Source organism: Antrostomus carolinensis, unplaced genomic scaffold (genome assembly GCF_000700745.2).
Source record: "Antrostomus carolinensis isolate BGI_N321 unplaced genomic scaffold, ASM70074v2 scaffold99, whole genome shotgun sequence".
Taxonomy (NCBI): Eukaryota; Metazoa; Chordata; class Aves; order Caprimulgiformes; family Caprimulgidae; genus Antrostomus; species Antrostomus carolinensis.
The window spans coordinates 55,899-79,735 of record NW_010337624.1 but is presented as its reverse complement, the minus strand read 5'-3'; the positions used below and the strand labels follow the sequence as shown (position 1 = coordinate 79,735).

Genomic DNA, 23,837 nt, shown 5'->3' with positions numbered 1-23,837 from the left:
AGCCGAGCCCAGAGAGTTGTGGTGAACAGAGTTAAATCCACTTGGTGACCAATCACAAGTGGTCTTCTCCAGGTTTCAGTTTTGGGGCCAGCTCTCTTTAATATTTTTATCAATGATCTGAATGAGGGGATTGAGTGCACCCTCAAAGGGTATCTGGAAAGGCTGGATCAATGGGCCAAGGCCAATTGTATGAGGTTCAACAAGGCCAAATGTCAAGTCACACTTGGGTGACAACAACCCCATGCGACACTACAGGCTTGGGGAGGAGTGGCTGTAAGGAGGGAAAAGTTCAAGCTCCAATCTGACAGTTTCACAGAGTTTCCAGTGTTATTAACGTCGTACCATTATTGAGGGTCTCTCGGGACTGAGCATGTTGTATCATACACGTATTTATTCCTCTTGGAGCTGGTTCTCATAAAAAGCACAGCATGATGTTTCCTTACTATCAACTCAGTCAGCTGAGAATATCACTTTAATAATACATAGAAATGCAAGCTCAACCTGGATGCTTCAGAAGAAATTTAGACATGTAACAACAAAAAGACATGATGCTCTACACTTTACTTGTTTCCCCTGTAGGTGTATTTAGCCTTGCTATGGTGTGATATTAATAATAAACGTAATCTCAGCCATATGTTATGGCAAAAACAGAGGTGTCATGTGCTGTGCAGCCAGTCATCATTAAGTTTGCTTATCTCATTGCCAGGTCATCCACTCTCTCTTCACAAGCCTCCTGCATGTATTTAATCTAGCTTTTTATACTTTGTCGTCAAGCCTAAATATCTACAAGATAGGTAATAGCACTGTCCCACATATTTAAATATTTTATACTGATCTAGTTCTATGGCAGGAATTATTGCTTTAGTATTGCAAAGACATTAACCATTGACCAGGGTCCAACTAATATGAAAATTCATAAAAAAATGAGGAAGAGAAGGCCAAGTCTTGGCATAGGCATAATAAGTGACTGCCTTGTGTAGCAGGTGGTGAAATGACCATTGGCATCCAGATATACCCAGCTGAAGCCAAACTGGCTGTGAATGAAATAGAAGTTGGTGTGTGGAAGTAGGTAACGTTTCCTAGACCAGCTGTTGCCACCTCCACCTCCTTCTTGTGCTGGAAACAGGAGAAGCATCAAACTTGGGTTTTTTTAGGGTTCTCACCACACTCCCTGTCCCTCCTCTTCTCTCTTCCTATGACAGAAGCGGCCTTGCCTGGGTACTACGCTGGTGTGAACTTTGATAATAGCTGCTTCTGGAAATTCATTTGATTCTTACCGTGACCAATGAATATTTCATTAATTACAGTGACATTCTGTATGTACCAACAGAGACGCTATTACCTGTAAAGTTTACTTTCAGGAGATAATCTTTGTACAGCTTCCTGCCATCCAGGTGCTTCATGGCATCACAGAGTTTGGTAGTGTTTGGACACAGAGTCCGCTGCATTTTATGCAAGGCATGGGCCATTGCATACACAGCATTCACAACAAACATGATCTTGGATTCTTGCTCATAGTTGGAGCTGTTGATGGTGAAGTGCTTCTCACAAACCTTTTTATGTGGTTTTCTGTTCTGGAGATTACACTGGAATTTTTGCTCCCAGAAGTCCTTGAACCAGGGGTTACGTCTGTTAGTGTAAGGGCTGAGGCTTTGGAAATACCTGTCAAACTCTTTAACTGGATGGGAAGCAAGTTCCAAGGTTATTGCCCCAGAGGCTATGTGCTCATTGCCCTTGACAATGCTCTCTTGTGCTCCCCATCCATCACTGGCAATCCAGGTAAAGGAAACGTTGAAGCGGTTGGCGGCTGCAATGAGCTCCCGAGAGTCATCTCCTCGCATGAAGAGAACCACCACTCTGGCATTGGGTTTCTGGAGCAGCTCTCTGATCACGCCGTCATAGGACTTCCTGATATTGGACCGTCCCACTTTCTCGGAGGTGGCGATGCAGATGTTGCGGAGGCGAGCTTCCTGCTCAAAGGCTTCGATCCCTGTCTCCCCATAGTCTCCTTCTGAAGCAACTGTTGACACGTAAGTCCAGTTGAAGTACCGTAAGATTTCAGCCATGGCTTTTGCTTGGTAGAAGTCAGGAGGCACTGTCCGCGCAAAATAGTCGTAGCGTGATTTGTCGCTCAGTTTAGCACTGGTGGAAGCATAGCTTATCTGGGGGATCTGGAAGAGTCTGAGCAAATTTGCCACCTAGAGAGAAGGGGGAGAACACAGATTTTTAAAGGGCAGTATTTATAAAACTAAAGAGAAATGGGAAAGACATAAACAATGTCTTTTAATAAGAGGTACCCTGACAATCACGGATTAAGGGTGTTGATAACACACTCTTGTGAGAACAGTGCACTGTGCATAGGCAGAATAGCTGCTCTGCTGCCCAGTTAACTCCCAGGGTCCTACTGGGACTGGAATAGACCTTTTCTTTCTGCCAAATGAAGTCTGTTTAAACCAATAGAGAATTTAACACAAATAGATAATAAACTTCAGCTTCAGGCTGTGCTCCTTCCTAAGGTCTGGGGGTTTACATGACTTTGCTGCTTATAGTGTGATTCATCTTCTCCAAGACTCCCTGTATTTGATAACCAAGTGCACTAATAAAACCTACATTTCTCTTTTATGCAGATCTCACATATACATGTACAGGCCTTTCACTGAAATTTCTGACCCCATTTATCTATCCAAGCTCTGAGTCCCCAACTCTCCTAATTTTCACTCTTTTAAATGCCTTTTTTCTGAGCTGTTCTGACTGCAGTCCTTCTGAGGTGGCATATTTGTTGCATGTTTGTATTTCTCAAGTGCTGTACAATGTCGTGTTGACTTACAGCTATTCGTAAATAATAAAAACTTCTAATAAACTGTAATTGCTGTTCTTGTGTGATTTATGTTGTCCAAACTCCTGGGTTTTGTGGTTTTTGGGTTTTTTTTATATGTTGCTATCTCCCTTGCTTAAATATTCCCAAATCTACTCTTTTAGTCTCATAGAAGTGTAGCTCCTGATAATATCTGTAAAGAAATGAAGAAAAGTTTTGACATTTTTTTTTTCCCTGTGATTGCTTCTTAAATGACAGAGGAAAGACTTCGGAATTCTGTTCTTAGTGTATGGAAGTTGTGTCCAATAAATTAAATTTAAAGCTGATCTTGGAGTATAGCCTGACAAAACCATCTGAAAAGCAATAGTGTACTTGAGATTCCTAAGGGAAACTTATTAAAAATTGCTCAATCAATTGATTTTCCACATTTCCCCCAGATGTTTCTCTAAGCACAGACTATATCTGTAAGAATTCAAAGGCAAAGGACTGTTTTGAAAACTTGTTGTGGAATAAGGCAAATTTTAGAGGCTCAGATGTCAGTAGCAAAATAGACAGTCTGGTAATCAAAAACCCAAAAGAATTCTATTGCTTTTCAGCAATCCATATATCTTGGAATTTTATAGATTTAGATTTTTTTTTTTTTTCTTTAGTGTAGACACTGGTCCAGTGTTTTGGTGTAGTTCATCTCCCGCTGTAAACTGGTGTAATCTCTTGTCTGGTCCAGACTCTGCTGCCTAATCATATGTGCACAGTGCCTTTCACAGCCCTCTGAGCTATCTGAAACAGGGAACTTAAGTAGAACCTTGTCTTCCTCTCCTTCTGTGGCACCAGGGATGAGGAAGAGGGATGTCCTGGCACCTCAGGTCTCTAGGTGCCTGTATCAGGGGAGCTAAAGCATGTCTTCATAAAATAACCCACTAACAGTGGTTTATTTTCATTTAAACCAAAATAAAGCCTCTTCTACAGTGCTTGGAAGGAGTATCCTGACAGGGAGCTCTGACTAATGCCCTGCAGTTTTGCCTGTGGGTATCAGCATGTGGATGGAAAGTGCAGTGGCTGAACAATTTACTGTCCCTCAAGAAACAACTGATGCATCCTTAACCACCCTGCTAGGTGGTAACATGCATTAAGCTGCCTTATGCTGGAAATGTGGGATTTAATTTCCATTGTGGTGATTTAACCAAAAATCTTTAAAGCAATGGGGTGGGCTGAGAAACTTGTTTTGTTACCAAGGTGCAATGGATGCTCTGAGCATTGCTAAGCTTCTGTGGCTTTGTAACTTTTGATTACTTGTCCACATATCCACATGGTTAGGTTCACATGTCCTCAATCAAAAAAAGCACTTTGATTTGGTAATAAGAATGTCCTTGATGTAGCTATTCTGCAACATTTCTTGCAGAACCATGTGGGCTGGAATTGCTATTCTTGTCTCAGTTTATTCTATCAAAAAATAATTTAATCTAGCTAAACTGTAATAAGGATATGCAAACATATCATTCTGCATTTCCCCCCAAAAACTATCTAAGAAATAAGCCCATTTTCTAGCTAAAGCAGTGCTATTCAGCATGTAGTGAAGCCTTCAGCTCACAGGAAGATACTCATAACAAATACACCAGCTTTTCTGTTTTTGTTATTTATTTTAGTCTAAGCAGCAAAAGTATCCATATGCAGAGAAACAGAACCACACCCTCATTTCACAAGGGAGCCCTGAGCCTTAGTGAGGCTCAGTGTAGTAGAGGACAGTGCAATGTGAACCAGTTATGTGCACTGAGATTGGACTACCACAGCTCCATGCTGCCTTGGGATGTGTGCTACAGCTTCAAAATTGCAGTGGAGATGCAGCTTTTGCTAAGTGAAATAATCTATTTTGGCAAAGCTCCAGGCAGCAATTTAATCAAGTCAGGGTGCATGCAATTAGAGCCTGAAATCCATATGTTGGCACTTAACTAGCAGTAGTAGCCTGGGTTTTTTTTGCTGTCAAAAGCAGTGGGTTTTGCAGATGCTTAGCACCTTTGAAAATAAGGCTGGATGTTCTGCATCTGCAACCTAAAACAACCACTTTGCACAGCTTGCTGTGAACAAAGTGTGTGGATATAGTCAGCTTCCAGCATGATGGGAAACCTTTATCTGCCCTCACGCTGCTGGGTTTGTTAGTGTAGCCATTTTCCTGTGCTAAAATGTCCACTTTCCAAGCAAACCTGGCTTTCACCCAGCTGGTAGAACAGCGAGTGATTCGTAAGGAGCTGCCCAATGTGAGCACAGCAGAAAGTCCAATGTGAGCCATGGCCCTCTGTTGGGACAGAAAGCACCAGCAAATTCTGCAAATGGAGTGTCCAGGGCAGTTCCAAAGGAGTCTGATGTTCCTCTCATGGTGCTGGAGCCACATCTGACACTTCTGCTTCTCTATGCATCAGGGACAGTAAAAACACTTGTGGGAAATTGCCAATCTAGTTTTATAACACTAAAAAGAGCTTCCTAATACTTTTCTGCAAGAAGCAGTGAATTAGGTACAGCCATCAAACATATGAGTCTGGTTTCCAAGTATATTTCTGACCATTTAAGAGTCTTGATGATATATGGGGTCAGTTAGGTAACACCTATATGTCTCAGAAACTCATATAAAGATTTATTGAATCCCATCAAACATTTTTCCTATCCACTGTAGGACATTCTTTGTTGGCAGTAGGATTTATTCTGATGTTTTTTGTTAAAATTTCACTTCTTGTCAGCCCAGAGGCTGTTATATGGGTTGTTTGAATGTGTACAGGCCTGGGGAGTACAGGAAACACTGGAAAAATAAACATAACGAAAGTGTTGGAACAGATAGGGTTCCTTCAGTAAAATACACAGCTGTCTATCACACATTTGTTGGATGGAGAAGGCCCTTTGTTAAATGATGGTGCTCTCTGCACTTCTAAAATTTTACCATGCGAGAATCTCATGGCATTTAACACACCTTAATGAATTTAATTTCACAGAGCTCCTTTGAGACAGGCAAGAATTCCCGAGGATGCTTTGAACAGACAGTAAATTAGGCTGCTGAGCAGAATGGGATTGAGGTAAAGGAGGTTTGTCTGTGCCGAGAAACTGGAGAAATCTCTGTGCCTCTGAACTGCAGTCTGTCCTAATGGAGATTCAGTTGTTGCCTTTGGTCTCCTGACAAAGTCTTTCTGTTCCTGAGGGTAAGTTGCTTGTTCAGTTTCCCACAGCAACACTGCAGCTAAGCCATGTCCAAAGGATTTCCTAATGTCTAAATCGTTGCTATAGCACAAGAACCGAGCTCTTGCTTTGAAGAAACGTGCCAGTGTATGTTCTGTCTAGTTCCTAAATTATGATAACCTACAGTGTAGGCTTTTTGTTATTATTTGTGCAGCTGCAGGTCAAACTGAAGCTAAAGTATTTGCTCCAATTAATTATTTTTAAAAATTGCTTATTTAACTTTTTTTTCCCTTAAATCTAAAGATATATTAACCAAATTCTGGTAGAAAGTGTCATTTTAGAAAGGCAGGAAAGAAACATTTGTTCTGAATGGGCTGGAGTGTAGGAGTATGATAAATGGTGGACATAAACCTAATGTAAAGAATAAATGAGGTACCTGTCTCTAGTCAACTGCCTACACTGGCCTGTACACCCTCCCTGTGCTCCCAGCTGCTCGCTTGTATATTTTATGTCAAATTAGAATCTCCTTTCTTTCAATTTACAATCATTTTCTTCCCTCCTTTTTCATGTATCTCGCTAAAGAGACTTGCGTTGTCTTCTTGAGAACCAACCCGTACATAATGAAAAGCTGATATTAGGTACCCACCAAACCTTCTCCTCTCCAGGTGAAACTCACCCAGTTCCCTCCATCTCTTTTTGTAGGGTATATTCTCCAGACTTTCCTCCCCACAATCATCTCTGTATTTATTAAATCTTTCTTTTATTGGGGGACCCAAAGCTGGACATAATATTCCAGATGTGGCCCAATAAGAACAGAATAAATAGAAATAAATAGAATAAATGGAAATAATAATTTCCAATTATTTACTGGCTATGTTTCTGTAGATACAGCCCAACATACTGTGGGCCTATAGTGCTTCCAGATTGCATCGCTGGCAATAAATATAAATAATACTGAAGAGATGGGCTCCACTACAATTTTCCCTGTCCTTTTGGGATTCAGTAGTCTCAAAGGCATGGCTCTTGCCTTGGGGAGAGTGTGACCCAGTGTGACTTGGCTCAGGCACTTCTGACATACTTATATGGTTTGGGAGTATTTGGGTGGAGGAGATCTCAGTGGTGCAAATGCAGTTGCTCAGCTCAGACCAAAAAAACCCCAAAAACTTCACTCCAAACTGTTTGGTTTTAAAGGGAAATGAGGAGCTTATTGGTTCCAGACTTGAAATACCTCTATCAGTCTGGAATATCCTCTCTCCATATCCCATTTTAAAACCATAAGTGTTATGTCTGGGATACTATAATAAGCACTATGGAATACAGTCTCTACACAGGGGCTATGTCATCACCTGTAACAGAAAAATACCCATTTGGGTTCAGCTGAACTTCAAGCTCTGACCCCAGGAATGAATTGGCAATGTTGACATCCTAGTCCTTTTAATCATTAAAGGTCAGTTGCAAGGAACTAAGCAAGAAACAGTGAAATTATTTAGGAGGTCCAACCTGGCTTGTGCTCCTGTGTAATCTTCTGACATATTGCAGGACTGAAGCAGTGATTTCCATCAGCTTTCTCTCTCTTTGGTATTAAGAGGGCTGTTTACTGTTTAGTGAGTGTTGTTCCTTACCAAAAGTCCTTCCAAAAGGTAACTCAGGAAAAAACAATTAATGACAAAATAAATAAAAATGTCTGTGTTTTTTTGTTAGCAGGGAGAGGGCAGAAGACAGCATCATTTTTAGCCTTGCTTTTCTCCTGAACATTTTGGCGATGAAGCTGGAAAAATAGCTAAATATTTGCAATGAACTCAATAGCTGTCACATCCAGAGAAGCAGTGTTTGAATAGTGAAATAATTGCATCTGTGAAATGAACATGAGAAATAGGGAGTAGTGTCAGAATATCATCTAGAATTTCTGCGGAGGACCCAGGAATTTCTTTTTATATGCATGTCCGGTGTAATAAGAAAATAAACCAAGAAGGATATGCAGAAAAATGTGGTACTCTGAGAGAAGAATTGTTTGGAAATCTGTTTTAATTTTTCCTTCAGGGAATAACACAGTGAGCTGTCACATATGCACTCTGTCTCCATACAGCATTAAGTGTTGAAGTAAGCTAAGCACTAAGTCAGCACACGGAGAAGAGATCTGTGCAGAAGACCTTGCTTCACACAGGAGGACTGTGAGCCTTCCCTGAGACTTGCTAAACCTGACCGTGAGTGTCTCATGCCACATTTACACATGATGAGAAAAGGGACTAAAACTGAGGCTGGTGGTTCCAAAAGCATTGAATGGCTTCAGGAGTTAAAAGAGCCATCACTGATAAATATGATTACTTCAGACTCATTAACTGATGCATAAGTCCCAGTCAGAAGGGACAGAATGAGTGTAGGTGATGTCAAGACGTCCCTAACTAGTTCTAATTGTTGGCCACTTTCTCTTGGAGTTACATCCTTTCCCACTTGTAACACAGCAGTTCTCTTTCCTTTTTACCTGTGATCCTATGGGTTACTTAACCATCTCTGTAAAATCGTATCATCTCCCTTTGGCAAAAGGAGAAAATGCTCACACTGGGGGAAAAAAACAAAAAAAATATATCTCAAACAAACAAACAAAAAAAGCCCAACTGTAAAGGATTCAGTTACCTCAGGATTTTCAGAGAAACCAACCATAGGGAGGTATGCACAATTCTTTGAAATCTCTAAGAAAGACATGTCCAGTGCTGTTTGGGCACTTTAAAAATGTCAACCTAGTGGCTGTTTAGTTTCTGAATGTGGAATAGAAGCAAAAAGAAGAACAAACAGCAAGAACCTGTCTGAGAGGTAGCAGAGGGAGAGAGAGAACAGAGATGAAAGAGGGTAAGAGTTTAAAGGAGGCACCAGGAAGTCAACAAGTGCACATGTAGCTTAAATGCTAGTGGTAGGTGGCCCATCTCATGGAACAGATCTTTTAATAAGAATCTATTTTAGTTTCACATGCACAAAATCACCAGAGACTGTTGTTACACAGTTGAATGCAAAGCTCCTCTACAAGCACAACACAATTGGCATATGTGGTCTGTGGTCCCTGGTGAAACTCTGCAGTCCCTGGCACATCTCTTGCCCGTATACCTGTTGGGTCCATGCACAGGAGGACAGAGCTCCATGTGTTATAGGTATTTTTTTCACATGTAGTTTTTCTAATGGTTTTGCATGATTTTCAGTGATTATGGAAGTTACAAGCTATTGTTAAGACACATTAGTTGGAAGATGCCTTATCCTTGGAAGAAAGAGATGGAAGTGTTTATCTTTCAGGTTCCACGAGCCTTTGGCAGACTTGTGTGGCTGAGGAGAAACAACAGCCAGGAAAAGATTGCCAGTAAATGAGTACATATTCTGAATTTCATGCCAGATGGTCACTCACTTAGGAGAGAGGCCTTAGCTTTTGTGAAAACAGTAATATACCTTGAAATCTCCTCGAGTGGTTTTACTACAGTTTACTTGAGACAGAGCAAGGAATTCAAGAGAAGACAGCTGGCTGCTGGTTTCTATTCTGCCATTTTTTCTGGATGAGGCTCTAACTTGGGAATAACTTTCATGACCATGATCTGGAGGTCTTGTGGGTTGGTAGTATAAAGGAAACTTTATACACAGCTAAAGCCCTATATCAACATGAACATAGTGGACATGGAAATGCAAAGCCCAGCACACCTAAGGGAATGCCTTAATGTTTCTAAGATAGTTGACTGCAGGGAATGGAACACAGTCTCCATTTTCAGAAGATGAGTCCAATTTTCACAAACAAAGGAGAACAAATCCAGCACTTTAACAGTTATATTCCTGTGTACATGTGCATATTCCTGACAGAGCTGACCTGAGTACTTTAAACATGGCATTTGTATTGGATATGCAGGTGCTCCTCTGTGCAAACAAACAATGTTTTTTCCTTACCCTTTTTCCAATGTCACTGAACACATTTGAAATTTATTTTGTAAACTAGGAGAGAGTGGATAATCTGGCTCAAATTAAAAGCCATGAATCCAAATTAAAGTCCTCCAAACTTTGGAGAATTCACCTTCTTATCCTTGATTCAGCTCAGGTCAGAATTTTATTTCATGAAAACAGCTTTTTTTTACATGAGCTCTTCCATTGACTGAGAATCCTGGCTTGGGTTTTGAGGGATCAAATGCTGTGCAGATTGGGCTGACTGCTAATTTAAACACAACATCTAAAAACTAATTACCCAGATCATCATTAACGATAATAGCCTAGTGTGACCAGAAAATAATTAAGCATTCTGCATTCTCTTGTTGTTTTTAGTCTCTGCAAAAAATGCCTACTGCGCATACTGACTCAGTGGGGAAGGTGTTCATTGCTGATTTACCAGCAAATTCTTTTTTCCTTAGTGGAAGGATAATGAAAGAAGCAGAAATCTGACAGCAGGAGTATCATGAAGTGATTTGGTAGACAGCTGTCTGACAAAAATCTGGAAAGAGAGAGTGAAGGAGGAGAAGAAATGGTATTGAAATACAATGACAAATTCACAGGAGGAAAAAAAAGGCAGGAATAATTTCTTGTCTGAAATGCTCAGCATGGTTTATTTTAAGGCTAAGAAGCTGCACTGTGGACTTTATGATGCGTACAGCTCTCGGGCAAAAGAGAAAGACTTGACAGGGCTACGTCTGGAAGCACCCAGCACCCTGAGTGCTGTTTGAAAGCATGGGGAACGGCGGTGCTCAGCCTTGCCCCTGTGCCTGCTGAAGTGGCTTGAGGTTCAACGGTGGTGCAATTCCAGTTGCTACTGGAGCTACTCTGTACAGGTGACTATCTCTGAAATTTGGTAGTGTCTTCTTCTGGCATGGCACCAAAATGCATGGTTTTGATACTTTTAAGTCCTTACATCTTCAGTCTTGAGTCTGCAATGTCTATTATTCTTGATAAGGATTTTCTTTTGAAACAGAAGTCATGATTGGCTCTCTTAACAAGATGAGCAGAAAGAGTGAATGGATTAATTACATCTTTTCTAGACAGTGCGAAGTCTAAAGGAAAGCTAGAAAAGAGACACTAAAGGAAGGCCAACCCAATCTATGTCAAGGGAAAATAATCAACTGAATACTTATTTTCTATCTGGAAAATGCTCTATGACAGATTGAATGATTTGTGAACCTATATCTTTATGTTTCTGAAGAACTGTGTAAGGAAGACCATGTTTGAACAACTATTGGCAACTATAGGAAAACTGTATAGAGAATAGAGTAATATTAGATATAATTATTGTTTCATTATACCTCATAAGTTTTGAAAATTAGGGGACATACAGATACACATTCAGCTATATTGCCATTTTTCACATATACTGAATGAGAAAGTCTCTTACAAGGACTTCCAATTTCCGTTTGACAGCTGCTCCAAACTCAAGCTTTTGGAATACAAAGCATCTGTATATACTGTGTATATTTCAAGTGAACTGCACCCAGTTTGCTGCCTCAGATATGGATTTAGTCTTACGTCAGTGATCACCAGAGACTGAATTCAAAGGGACAGATTGACAGATGTTGTGTAAGAAGCCCTGGGCCATTTTAGGAGCGTGGCATGCCTGCCTCGGTTTCTGTGAGGGAAGGAAATATTTGTACCATTTCCCCAGCTGTAACTACTTTTATGGATGTGCCTTTTAGGCTACTTCATGTCCTTTGGAAACACTTGAATTTAGAGTGGACTGAGAAACAGACTGACCCTAAATGACTAAACTTCCACTTAAACTTGAGAAGAAACTTCTTTACTGTAAGGGTGACAGAGCACTGGAACAGGCTGCCCAGGGAGGATGTGGAGTCTCCTTCCCTGAAGACATTAAAAAACCGCCTGGACGCCTTCCTGTGTGATCTCATTTAGGTTCCTGCTCTGGCAGGGGGTTTGGACTGGATGATCTTTCAGGGTCCCTTCCAATCCCTAACATTCTGTGATTCTGTGACTAGACCAAAGGTACAGCAAAACCACTGCCACCTCTCCACCAGTGGCACAGGGCAAGAATATGCTATTTCAAAATATTTTACCAGCCTTGAGATACTTGCAGCTCTGGAAACTGCTGGGACAGAGGTGGTATCTATACAGAATTTTCTGATTTTTTTCTAGTCTTGAAGTCATTTAGTTTTTAGCATCCATGACAACCTGACATTTGCTGGTTTCACTTGATGTACCCTTTGCTTGATTGGAGGAGACAATGAATAATGATTTCCTTAACAGTTTGTGTTGCCTGGGGTCTGGTAGTTACCATTTCTTCTCTTCAAATGCATCTTTTCCAGCCCTGGAAAATGATTTACTTGGTCTTTGTGCTCCAAGTGATTGGACCCTTTCTAGTGAAGGATACATCTCTGCCATGCTAGGTGGTCCACAGTGGGAGCAAACCCCTCCTGATATGACATTACTGAGGTTCTGCTCTTCAGAAACTGTTCTCCTTGGTATGGATAACCATTGGCCCATGTATTCCCTACTATGAATACACAGAGAAGCCACACACTGGAACACAAAGGGGAATGAAATGTAATTTGTTGAAATGCTTCTTCTGTGCTCATGCATGTCTGATGGAAACTGGCTTTGCTCCCAAGCTGATGGGATTTAATGCCTTGACAAGAGTAGGAGCCAGTTCTCCAATGTAATTGTGCCTGAAATGAGCATTGAATGAACTCTTGGCCTGTTTATGAAACAGGTGAATGAAGCTCCCTGAGCTTTCAGTCACTGCTGGAATGGTCTGTAGTATAGAATAACATTTTTCTCCTTTGACACTGATGCAGTAATTAGGGCCTGTGCTCAGTCTGGAAAAATAATGTTGATTGTAGTAGCCCAGTGGCCTGTTTCAGTCACGTCTACCCCTGTCAAGGCTTAATGCCTCTGGGGACCTACAGCTGACCATTAGGAAATACTAGATGCAGGGTCTTAGCCTACCTGAATCTGGGCTTAAGATAGCACTCACTTGTGGTTATGAGTGTTGCGGATTGGCTTATTTGATTTAACCCAAAATAGTGAGATATAATGTAGATTTGGCATCTTCAGTGAAGCTAGGGGGCATTTTTTCTTGTGGATAGTGCACACCAGCAGTGGTGGGGAACTTCAGAACATCTGAGGCTGCACTGTCATAGGAGTACTTACTCTGGTGAGGAGAAGTACAGAAATTCTATTAAAAAAGAAGGCATATATGTTCTTCATGTTCATTTAATGGAAAAAATTGCGAGGGACTTAAGGTTTTATCATGAATTTATAAAAAATTGGAAGCCAAGACCAAAAAGAATCAACATTATGCTTAACCCCTTGCAACTAAAACCAAGCATGCAAGTAGAATCGTAGTTGGAAGGATATGTGGAGCATTTAACCCATCTGCAACTTTACACCTTTGTAAGCCATTAAATACTCTCCAACACCCTATTGAGACTCTATTTTGAACCAATATTGTATAACCAAAAGCTACAGTTGCAATGTGCCAGAAGGAAGGAACAAGATATACTGAGGGTATCTATCTTCTGCGCTGGACTTCTGACAGTGCTTACACTGCACTGTGCCTGGCAACATTTCCTGGCAAAAACTGACTTAGTATGAACTATATATGGAAACAAAAAGAAAGACAGCAAATTTAGAATCCATTCAGAAATTGTACTGCCTGCATGAGATATTTGAGACCTCACTCACTGAAGTCAGCAGAATAATTTTCATTTGCTTCTATGTGTTTAATTAGTTACTAAAACTTGCAATTTTTAGTCAGGTGTAATTTAAGTTTCTGGCTAGTATGCAATTCTTACTTTATTTCAGCCTGGAAATAAAATAAGGATTTATTCTTTCATTTTAAATCTCTATTGTTTAAATGGCAAATGCTATGTACATGCAGTATGGCAGGCATATATATATTCAAAAATATAGGTGGTATAATTTATTATTGATGTGAAAACAAAGATCTGAACTTAGAGTTGTAAAAGTCTCATGAAATCCAAAGTTCAAAATAAATACTACGACTTCTGGAAATTTTAGATACTATCAGGATACACCACAATTAGAGGAAGTGGACAGCTGCCAGAGGTTTAAACTACAACAAATGGTTTAAAGAGTGAATCAAACTACAGAAATTCAGTAAAAATTATATGCTAGACTGACCCTTCTGGTAAAGTGATTGAGCCAAGACCTGATTTATGGACAAACTTATGTAAGCAGTGGTTCTCTCACAGGGATTGCAGAAGAATGATTCTCACCTGATGGGGCCCCTGTGACTTACCTGTATGGAGACGCTGCTGTAGGAACCGCCTATGACTCCGGCAATAAGTAATGGTAAATTCTCTTGAATGGCATATGAACCATCAGGGCACATATACTCTGTTTCATCCACTTTAGTCAAAGATGCCCTGACGAACTCCAAAGACTGTTCTAAGGCATATGTATCCCTTGAACATGTGTCCAAGATGTGAACTCCAAGCTTAATTCCTGGTAGCAAGTAGTTGTCTCTGTTGATTTCATCAATGGCAAATAACATGGCCTCCAAGCGCTGAATGCCTCGGTCTTCGTTGATTCTCCCACATTCTTCTATCCCAGTGCCTTTTTCATTGATTGGGAATAAGCCACCTAAGACCAGGTCTCCTTCTATCTTAATTTCCTTCCTTACGAAGTTGTGGTCACTTAAGGAAAGGAAGACTCCTTTGGAAAATAAAGCTAGAGCAAGGACTTGGAGTCTGGTGAACATCTTCATTGGTCCTGTTTTAGCAGCTCTAAGAAACATTGGTGGGAGCAAAAGTGCTCTTCAGTCCTTCTGATCCATTACCAAATTTGAAGTGCTGTCCCACAAGCAGGTGAACAACAAGCCAACAGTTTTTTCCACTGGACCTCTAAAAGAGAGAAGGAAGGAATTAGAAAAGGCAAAAGGAGATGCAAGCCAGTCCTCGGATCTATTTGTTTCATTACAGGCTAAGCACTTACTATGAAAGCTATGCACAAAGACCAGAGACATGGATGATATATCTGATGTTGACCACTTCTCAACAATGTTTTACATTGTGTAAGGACCACTTCTAACATTTTTTGGGTACCATCCTCTCTCATTCCATCTTCTCTCTCTCTTCTGGACTCAAAGTCTTATGTGTTCTCATTCACTGTGTTTCCAGCTGCTTCTAGCCTTCTCTTAATATTTTTTTTTTTTTTTTTTGCTAATTGCACTCTACTTATTATTCCTTCAGCTAGAGCACTGTCACAGTATTATCTCCTCGCTGCTAATTTTTGCTGAACTCAGCATTTGGCCTTCATATCCAAAGTCTCTTGCTGAAGTCCGCCTGCCCTACTTCCCTTTACTAGCCTGCTCACCTGGTGCAGGCAATGAGAGGATGGGAGAAACCTCTTGGGGCTTTGCCACTATTTTTGGGCTGTGAAAAATGTTTGAAACACAGGAGAAGCCCTGTTTGACCAGGTGGAAACTGAACGCTGTGTCTGTAACAGAAAAGCAATCAAGTCCGTGTCATACCATTTAGCTGTCAATATGTTCCCTGGGACAATTTTGACTCAGGTCAGCTAGTAGTCTTCTAAAGAGTAGTTAGCCATGGTTCATGGGCAAGCAGGAGACCAGAGATCATGCCCAATAAACAGTTTTCATGTGGTCACAGTGTTTTGGTCATTTTACTCTGTTGCAATCACCAACAGAGAATAGTCCATGGTCCGTTTGGTTATTAACACTGCAGTTCTGCAAGACATTTTACTATGTGACCTACAAAGGTTAGTTATTATGTGGAAGGCCTGGAAACTGAACCTGCCTCTCCATCAAATACCTTAATCACAAAAACTATCCCTCCTTAAGGCACAAAAGATTCCCTTGCAAGCAAATTAAGTTAAAAAAAAAAAAAAAAAAAGAGAGAGAGATGAAAGAGAAAAAGAAGAGACAAGATAAGGAGGAGTCTCATACTTGATGTTTACTTATGGCTGGACTTGCTCTCTTTAATGTTAATCACAGTTCAGAGCTCCGATTAAGGGGAGAACAGAGCAGTGATGTACATACTTAAGATATGATTTTACTCTCACTAAGGCCAAGACAGTTTGACAATGACCTTAAAAGGAGAAAAATCAAGCCTTAGAGTGAAGATAATGTTGTAACAATTTTGTAACTAAATACACATACACAAAGTCTATTTATAAAACACAGATGCATGATTTGTCCATAGACTCCTTGTCAATATCTCTTCAAATATGACAGTGGCTGCCTTGATATTCAAATCCTCAGATAAATCAATTGTGATAATGTTTAAATGGATTGCTTTAATAATTTATTTCTGTAGTTATCTATTCCTTAACAGGGTGTATATTATTATTAGAGTTGCAGGGCTATTTGTAATTTAGAAACACTTAACACAAAGAAATTTAAATAAGCAATAATTAAGATTTAACACTGAATGATGGATGAGCATGCTTGTTGCAAGGCAGTTGTTTATCCTGGAACAATTTCAATGTTGCTGTACCAAATTATGTGAAGGGATAGCTTTTTATTCATATTTAGTCCAACATTGTTCTCTCATAAATCAGTAATGTGTCAGATGCACCGTTAAAGGTCTTTCTCTACAATCCTAGTAACATGTGTAGTCTGAGCTGCAGGCTGTCTCAGCAGAATTTTCCATTCAGAAGTAAGTGATATGTCAATGGAAAACAAGCTGCTTCATCTCTCAGTGATCTATAAGTAAGCTAGTTTGTTGATCACATGTGGTTTATTAAGCAGATTCAGAAAATGCATTATCTGGTAATGTTAGGAGGAGTAATGAAGTAACTGTATTCAGCAGTACTTTCTGTGTCAGACTTAGTACTACAAATTATCAAATATTATTCAAGTGAATATGGGGCACATAAAATGGTGATACAATCCCATTGCAAATAATTAGCAGGCAAAAAGGTGACATTTGTCACATAAATGGTTGTGTGGTTAATAATTCAGTTGGACCAACTTCCGTTGTTCTCAACACTAATCCAGCTTTTGGATTGAAACAGGATTTTTTTAAATGCAATATCCATTCTATTTACTTCTGTAGCTTCTGTCACCACTGTATCTTCATACATCTCTCCTTACAACACTGGTAAAATATTTATTTTCCCTGTTTTACACTTAGGGAAAAAGAGGCACAGAAAGATGAAATGAGTTTCTCAGAAGACTCTAAATTCAGATTTTGATTTGCTCGGCCCTCACAGTCACTATCAAACTTTGAAACGTTCTCTGCTTCCCTTTAGGAATTGAAGAACATGCTTTTGACCATGCCCTACACCCCCTGGTTCCCACTGAGGCACTGACACTAAAAACTTGAAGCTAGCTGGTGTCTCTTCCAAGTCTGATCTTGAAAGATTTACCTAAGGTCATCAGCACAGCCAAGAATCAAACTTTGACATTTTCCAGTGCTCCTCTGATACCTTAATGATAAACTTTTATTTTCTATTGCTCCTTCTGTCTTCCATATGAGTCTTTTATAAAGTCATATTAGAACCAGTCTGTTTTCCACAGCCCTTCAACACTACCAAGAACAACTAATTTTGCAAAGAAAAGACTTGTAATGGGATCCTCTATAAGGTTTTCTAAAACCTAACCTGGACATGCCTAGAGCTACAGTGGATGTACCCTGACCATCAAGGAGGCTGTTCTCACCCCCCTGACTCCTTCATAGCTTCTGGTTTCTGCAAATGACATCACCCTCCCTCCGGGATCTATGTGTCTCTGATAGGTCAGTAATAAAGGCTAGAAAGATATTGAAAGTTAATTCAACATTGCACATGAAAAGCCTATATGTAAAATGAATTATACTATAGAGAGAACTGATTTTCCCTGCAAAGGATTTCTATATTTTATCACTTAATCTTGTTACAGTGGATTTGCTGACGGAAATCAAAATCAGCCATGGCACAAGAGAGGATCAGTCCCAGGAGAAGTCAAAGAGCAATTGGAGAAGGTAAGGATGGGGAATAGGCATGACCATTTCTCTGCTTCCTTCTTGCCACTTTATGCTGAGAGCACAGGTCTGAAGGTGTCCAGGGATATGAAGAGAGGAGATGGTGGGAACCTCACTTGTGTTGGCAATGACTCAGCCCCATGATCCCACTCTATCTGGGGACACACTGCTTGGTAGGAGGTGCCCAGAGATGGAGGAAACCCACCCACACCAACTGTCCCAACCTCCCTGCTTGGCAACTCCTGTGAAACAGCTTTTCACAGAGGCTTTGAAACTAGGGAGACACCATGCATTCAGAGTTCTGCTTTCCAGGAAAACATGATCATCCTATTTTATGAGTTCAAATCCTTTGTTTATAAATGGGAGAAGGTTATCAAGAACACAAATATGCTTTGCTCCTTCTGCAGACCTGGCAGCCTGTGCACTGCTGCCCGTGTAGCGGCTTTGCAGTGTCCTACCAAGGAACAAGGGTGCTGTGCAGAGCTTGCTAGCAGAGGCATTAATGTGAAGGCTGGTTTTTCAGGGGAGATTTCCCCTTCAGGCTGTGAGGAAGAGAGGCTTCCAGGAGCAACGGCTTCTCCGTGGTGGGACTCCTGACAGAAGCTGTGAGGCAGATTTGGGTGGCCGGTGAGCAGCATCACTATGGTGACACTGAACAGACAGCTTGACGTGAAGCAGGGAGATTATTTTGAAGCAGTTCACAAACATGGGCTAGCAACTCAGTTTCTCTCCTGTTCTCTCTGGTATGCACCTCCCACATGCTTTCTCTGCAGCTTGCATAACTCATGATTACATATACAAACATTTTGTACCTATTCCAAACTAATACAGCCCATATTCCTCCCTCAACTGTGGTGAAGATAGCACCCTAGAGCCAAGGTTTGCCATTTCCTACTCAAAGTGATTACACTACACTAACCATGCCAATTTGGCTTTGCAGTACACTCTTCTGTTTTTCATTTCTATTTAATGTTTTAATGCGAGCTATGGGTAGGGTTATATTGTTCTCTTTACATTAAAAATATGTACACTCCAGTCCTATAGGCTTTGCATCCCTGGTGGAAATAGATGTAGAGCCTCGGTGTAGAAGCAATCCAAATATCGAAATGAAAATAAAACAGTAACAATAAGAAGAAAGGTTTCCATGCCTGGATCAGAAGTCTTCTGCTGGTAGTTCCTTGTGTGAAATTTAGCCAGCAGCACTCCACTTGTGAACTCTGGAGCCCCTTCTCTTTCTACCAGCAAAGGTTCACAAGGGAGAGCTACATCTGTTCTTGGGGACATTGTCAGCACATCACTCAGTAAAAGCAACTCACTTATTTGTGTTAAATGGCAGCTGCACTTCTCCTGTTGAAAATACCCTTACCTCCTGGTCTGAATAATCAGCTTTGGTGAACTATTTCAGTGCCTGTAAAAAGCTGATTGCACAAATTCATTATTTATTGGTGCAAGTTTGCTTATTTACTAAGGATATTCACATTTTCGTTTCTGTGAAAGCAGCTAGAATGAGAAAGAGGATGTTTGGATTTTCCACATTCAGTATCCCACCAATACAGTTCTGAAATTAAATCTATCTTTCATGGTTTTCTTTCAGAGTTATATTCACAGGACAGCTCTGATCTTTCTCAGACTTTCTGTTTGCAGCACACAGAGTAGCTGCCCCTGTGCTATCAGTTCAGGGGTGAATTCTTTTTAGGCCAAATCTCTTGTTAGTCTATTTTTCTAGGGTTCAAACACCAAAAAGAAGTGCAGTCGAAACTTTCATTTAGCCCGCTGACTTGTAAATGGAGTATGATTGTTAACATCAATGACAAATTTGCTGATACTTTCCACCATATCAACACCAATGGTTGGCATTGACAGTTGATCCAACAGTTGTAAACTTTTCAGTTTCCCACTTATACGGCTAAGAATGGAATGAGAAACCTTACTGAGAGCTGAAGCACCTCAGATCTCCTACCTATTTTTCCACACCATTAACTAGCAAATGGGACAATCTACCTAACTGGCCTAAAACTCTGGAGGGTTTTCCCCTCATCTCTACCATGTGCTACATGTCCCCTACCATGTACTAAAGTCCCCTACATTTTTTCCCCTTTGCAATATTTTGCAGGACTCATCTGTTTACCCAGCTTCCTGAGAAAGGATGCAACAAGAGCTGACGTGGGTGCTGGAGAAGATTATGTTTAGCTTTATTGTGGGTGGCTCCCTCTTGGTAGTCATGGATTTTTACTGCATTATTCAGGACTTTAATGTGATATTGTGGTGCCTGGAGCCATATATCTACTTGGTATCACCTACCACCCTTAGTAAACTTTCTTTGGAGGAGAACTGTGATCAATGGAAGGTGACAGGGAAGGTTCCCCACACCTATGTTCTTATGGTACATTACAACATTGAAGTTAATAGTTTCATCAATGTATCTATCTCCAAGGACTCCTCATCAAAGAAGTATCTTTTCCCAAACCCTTGCTGTGCCCTACAAATCTTATCAGAGGGAAGCAGATTTCTTAAACAGTTCAAATTTTGGCTCAAAATTCTGGCATATCTTTCAAGATTGACACAACAACTTAAACACCATGATTTTTTTCTCTCAGACATTATGGATAACTTGTACAGCAGCATTGCTCATCCAACACATTTGGCACATTTTTATGTGGTCTGCCAGAACTTGACCTTAATGCCTGGTGAGAACTGCACTGAAAGATAAGATGTCTCACTTCATTGGAAAAAAGTGATGGACAAGCTTGAGTCTCCTTATCAATTATTATTAGAGATGCCATCACCTCTGGAAGAGAAATATTTATAAAGGAATTGAAGCTTTACAGTGACAGATATGTGCCAGGTACACAAATTGCTCACAACCTGATTCTGGCTTGCTGAAATCTGATAGCTTAAATCAGGAAGTTAAAAAAAAAAAAAAAGGATAAAGTTGCAGTAAAAAAAGTGAGGTAGAGAAAACAAGTAGATTTCTTCTATGGAAATGGAGAAATTTCCTTCATGAAATATTAATTGTGCTGACACATAAATTTGCTGAAAATGAATCAAAGTGCTTTAAGTTTCAGCTGCTGTCTGTTATTTCTGAGATTTTTTTTTTTTTCTTTCCTTGGGAAAAATGACAAAAATCACTTTACAACTATGTGATTTTGTGCCTTTCATTTCAACTTGGAATTCCATACATGAAAAACATTAATCAATACAATTACCACTGCTAGTAGCATGAGAATACAAATCATACAAGTTCATCCCATGTCTAGCATATTGTACAAGAGTTTGAAAAGCCCTAAAAATTTAGAGGCAATTTCAATATAAAGAATGACATATAAAGGAGGAGATAATATGTCAGTGTAGGAGACCATTCCTCTTAAAATACAAACTTATGTGCTGTTACTTTAGAGTGAGGAAGAAAAAAATCAGAACACTGCATTACTGTTTGCACTGTATTAGCTTCAACAAGTGATGCTTTATGTTTTCTACAATGTCAACACACAACAGATGCCCAGCCCTTTCCTCAGAGATCTCTGATATATTCATCCTGTCTCAAAAAGAAAATTAAAAATATTAATCACACAGGAAAACAGATCTCTCTGACATGATAATTTTGAAGTTTCTAGGTATTAAAGGACTCTATAGATTAGAACAAGACCTATTAATTTAACCCAGTGAGGAACAAGGAGCCTCTGGAGATTACTGGATATTAATGTGGTGTGAAAATACTGGTCTTTGCTACTTGTCACATCAAATGAGTGCATTTGGCACTGAATGAGTCCTTGTGTAGTAAGTTTGGTCTCAGGAGAGAGAGCTGCAATGAGCAGACCACCAGAGCTAGAGATCTGGGTCAGGCTGTGCAGTCCCCTAACTCGTTGGACTTTCTTCCTTACTTTGACAATAAGTATATTCAAGTGTATCAAGAAGTCCAGCCATGAGCCTGAGGCTTTGCACCATCTGGACAATTTGTGGTGTAATGATCTTGATGTAATGCAGGGTTAGACCTTTGAAAGTCTCACCATCTTCCCGTCTGTCTTTTTTTGGGTTGAGCTGAATCCTACTGCTTTTTATCCATCTGCTTATTTCTTCCAGGCATTGGCGACAGCTGAAAGCACACCAGCAGAGACAGCAATGAACAGACAAGTGCTGTCTGCTTATTGATTGCATGTTCCTCGACTTTAGTCTCAGTGTCTCTGTGTGGTCCCAGAAAGACATGGAAGAGGAAAAGTGGGAGAATAAAGACTCTGGGGACAAAGGAGCACCTGGGTTCTGTGACCTGTGGATGTCATGGCAATTATTCCTACTAGGTGGTGCAGGCATGCCATCACCATGCTAAGGTCAGCAGTGGCAAAAGCTGGGTGAGAGAGGTAATGGCATAAATGTAGAGTAGTCCTGCACAAAGTGAACCCTGACATTTCCAGCATCATGTCCTGGGGTGAAAATTTTAGCTAAAAGGAGATTTAACAATTGTCCTTAATGCAAGTGAAGGTTAACAAAGTGAAGTTAACACCAACCTAAGTATAGCCCCTGAAGGAGTATCTGTGCATTTAGTCTTCAGACAAGTTTTTAGCCTTTCCCTCTTACTTGATTCTTAAGCATCCTTTTTTTTTCTGCCTTCACAGAACTCATTTCTGTCTTGTGCTCATAATGACTTTTCAGCTCTCTGCAACATCTGTGGGGCTTTTCTTGGGCCCAGATCTCTCTGTGAGTTTCTGCTCATGCTCCAGCCCAGGTGCTCTGCCTTGTGCACTCTTAACTCCCTCCAAATGGCATTGGTGTGAGCTACCAGAATTCACTCATCAGTCCTATGCCAAGACACTTCCCTCCCATTGTGGCAACATGGCCAAACTACAGCTGAGCCTCTGCATATGTGGAGGGTAGAGAGTCCTTTCTCATTATTGCTTCTGTTGAGATTCAATCTTGTCTAGAACCATACAGGCCTTAGAATCATATAGGCCTTGCAAAGCAGCTGAGGGTGCACCCTTTCTCTTCATCTGTATGTGGGATGACTTCTTCTGTCATCTAGTCTGCTCTAATGGGACCCAATCCTGGCTTGGACCTGCAAGTAGTGCCATTCAAACCTGTCCCAGTGCCCTCCAAATCAGGAGATCAGGATAGGAGAAATTTTCCTGGAATAGTAAAGATGATGACCAGCAGTGGCTAAAGCCCCCTCCATGGGTCTCCATTGTCATAGAATCATAGAATAGTTTGGGTTAGAAGGGACCTTTAAAGGTCATCTAGTTTAATCCCCCTGCAGTGAGCAGGGACATCTTCAACTAGATCAGGTTGCTCAGAGCACCATCCAGCCTGACCTTGAATGTATCAAGGGATGGGGCTTCTATCATCTCCCTGGGCAACCTGTGCCAGTGTTTCACCACCCACATAAAAAATTAAAAAACATAAAAAAAATTTCTTCCTTATACCTCGTCTAAATCTCCCCTCTTTTAATTTAAAACCATTTCCCCATGTCCTATTGCTACAGGCCCTGCTGAAACATTTGTCCCCGTCTTTCTTAAAGGCCCTTTTTAAGTATTGAAAGGCCACAAAAAGGTCTCCCTGGAGCCTTCCCTTCTCCAGGATGAACAACTCCAACTCTCTCAGCTTTTCTTCAGAGGAGAGGTGTTCCATCCCTCTGAAAATTTTTGTGGCCTTCCTCTGAACCCTCTCCAACAGGTCCATGTCTTTCGTGTTCCCCCATGACTTAGTCATAAACCAAATAAAAGCCTTCCCAGGTTGGTGCTCCCATTCCTGTCTGGTCTGCGCTGTATATCCTAGTTTGCCACAGCAGTATAAAACACCCAGCTGGGAATTTTCTATGTTAAGATGGTTTCTCTCATTTGTCAAAGAAGACAATATTGCTCCCTCTGACATATACACTGGAAGCACTTCAGAACAGGAGCTGTTTCCTTGCCCGTGGCTGTTCGATGCTGAACTCTGTCTCATAACCATTGACCATTTACTGACTAGAT

General features: G+C 40.6%; 1 protein-coding gene across 1 annotated transcript; it reads right to left on the bottom strand.

Moving 5' to 3' along the window:
- Nucleotides 1-1,301: 1,301 nt before the first annotated feature.
- Nucleotides 1,302-14,794, bottom strand: LOC104530579 (metabotropic glutamate receptor 3). Its single transcript, XM_010175219.2, has 2 exons — nucleotides 14,196-14,794; nucleotides 1,302-2,198 (listed from the first exon to the last, which is right to left on the bottom strand). Exons 1-2 carry the CDS (start codon nucleotides 14,691-14,693, stop codon nucleotides 1,302-1,304), a joined length of 1,395 nt encoding a protein of 464 aa, XP_010173521.2. The 5' UTR covers nucleotides 14,694-14,794.
- Nucleotides 14,795-23,837: the final 9,043 nt, after the last annotated feature.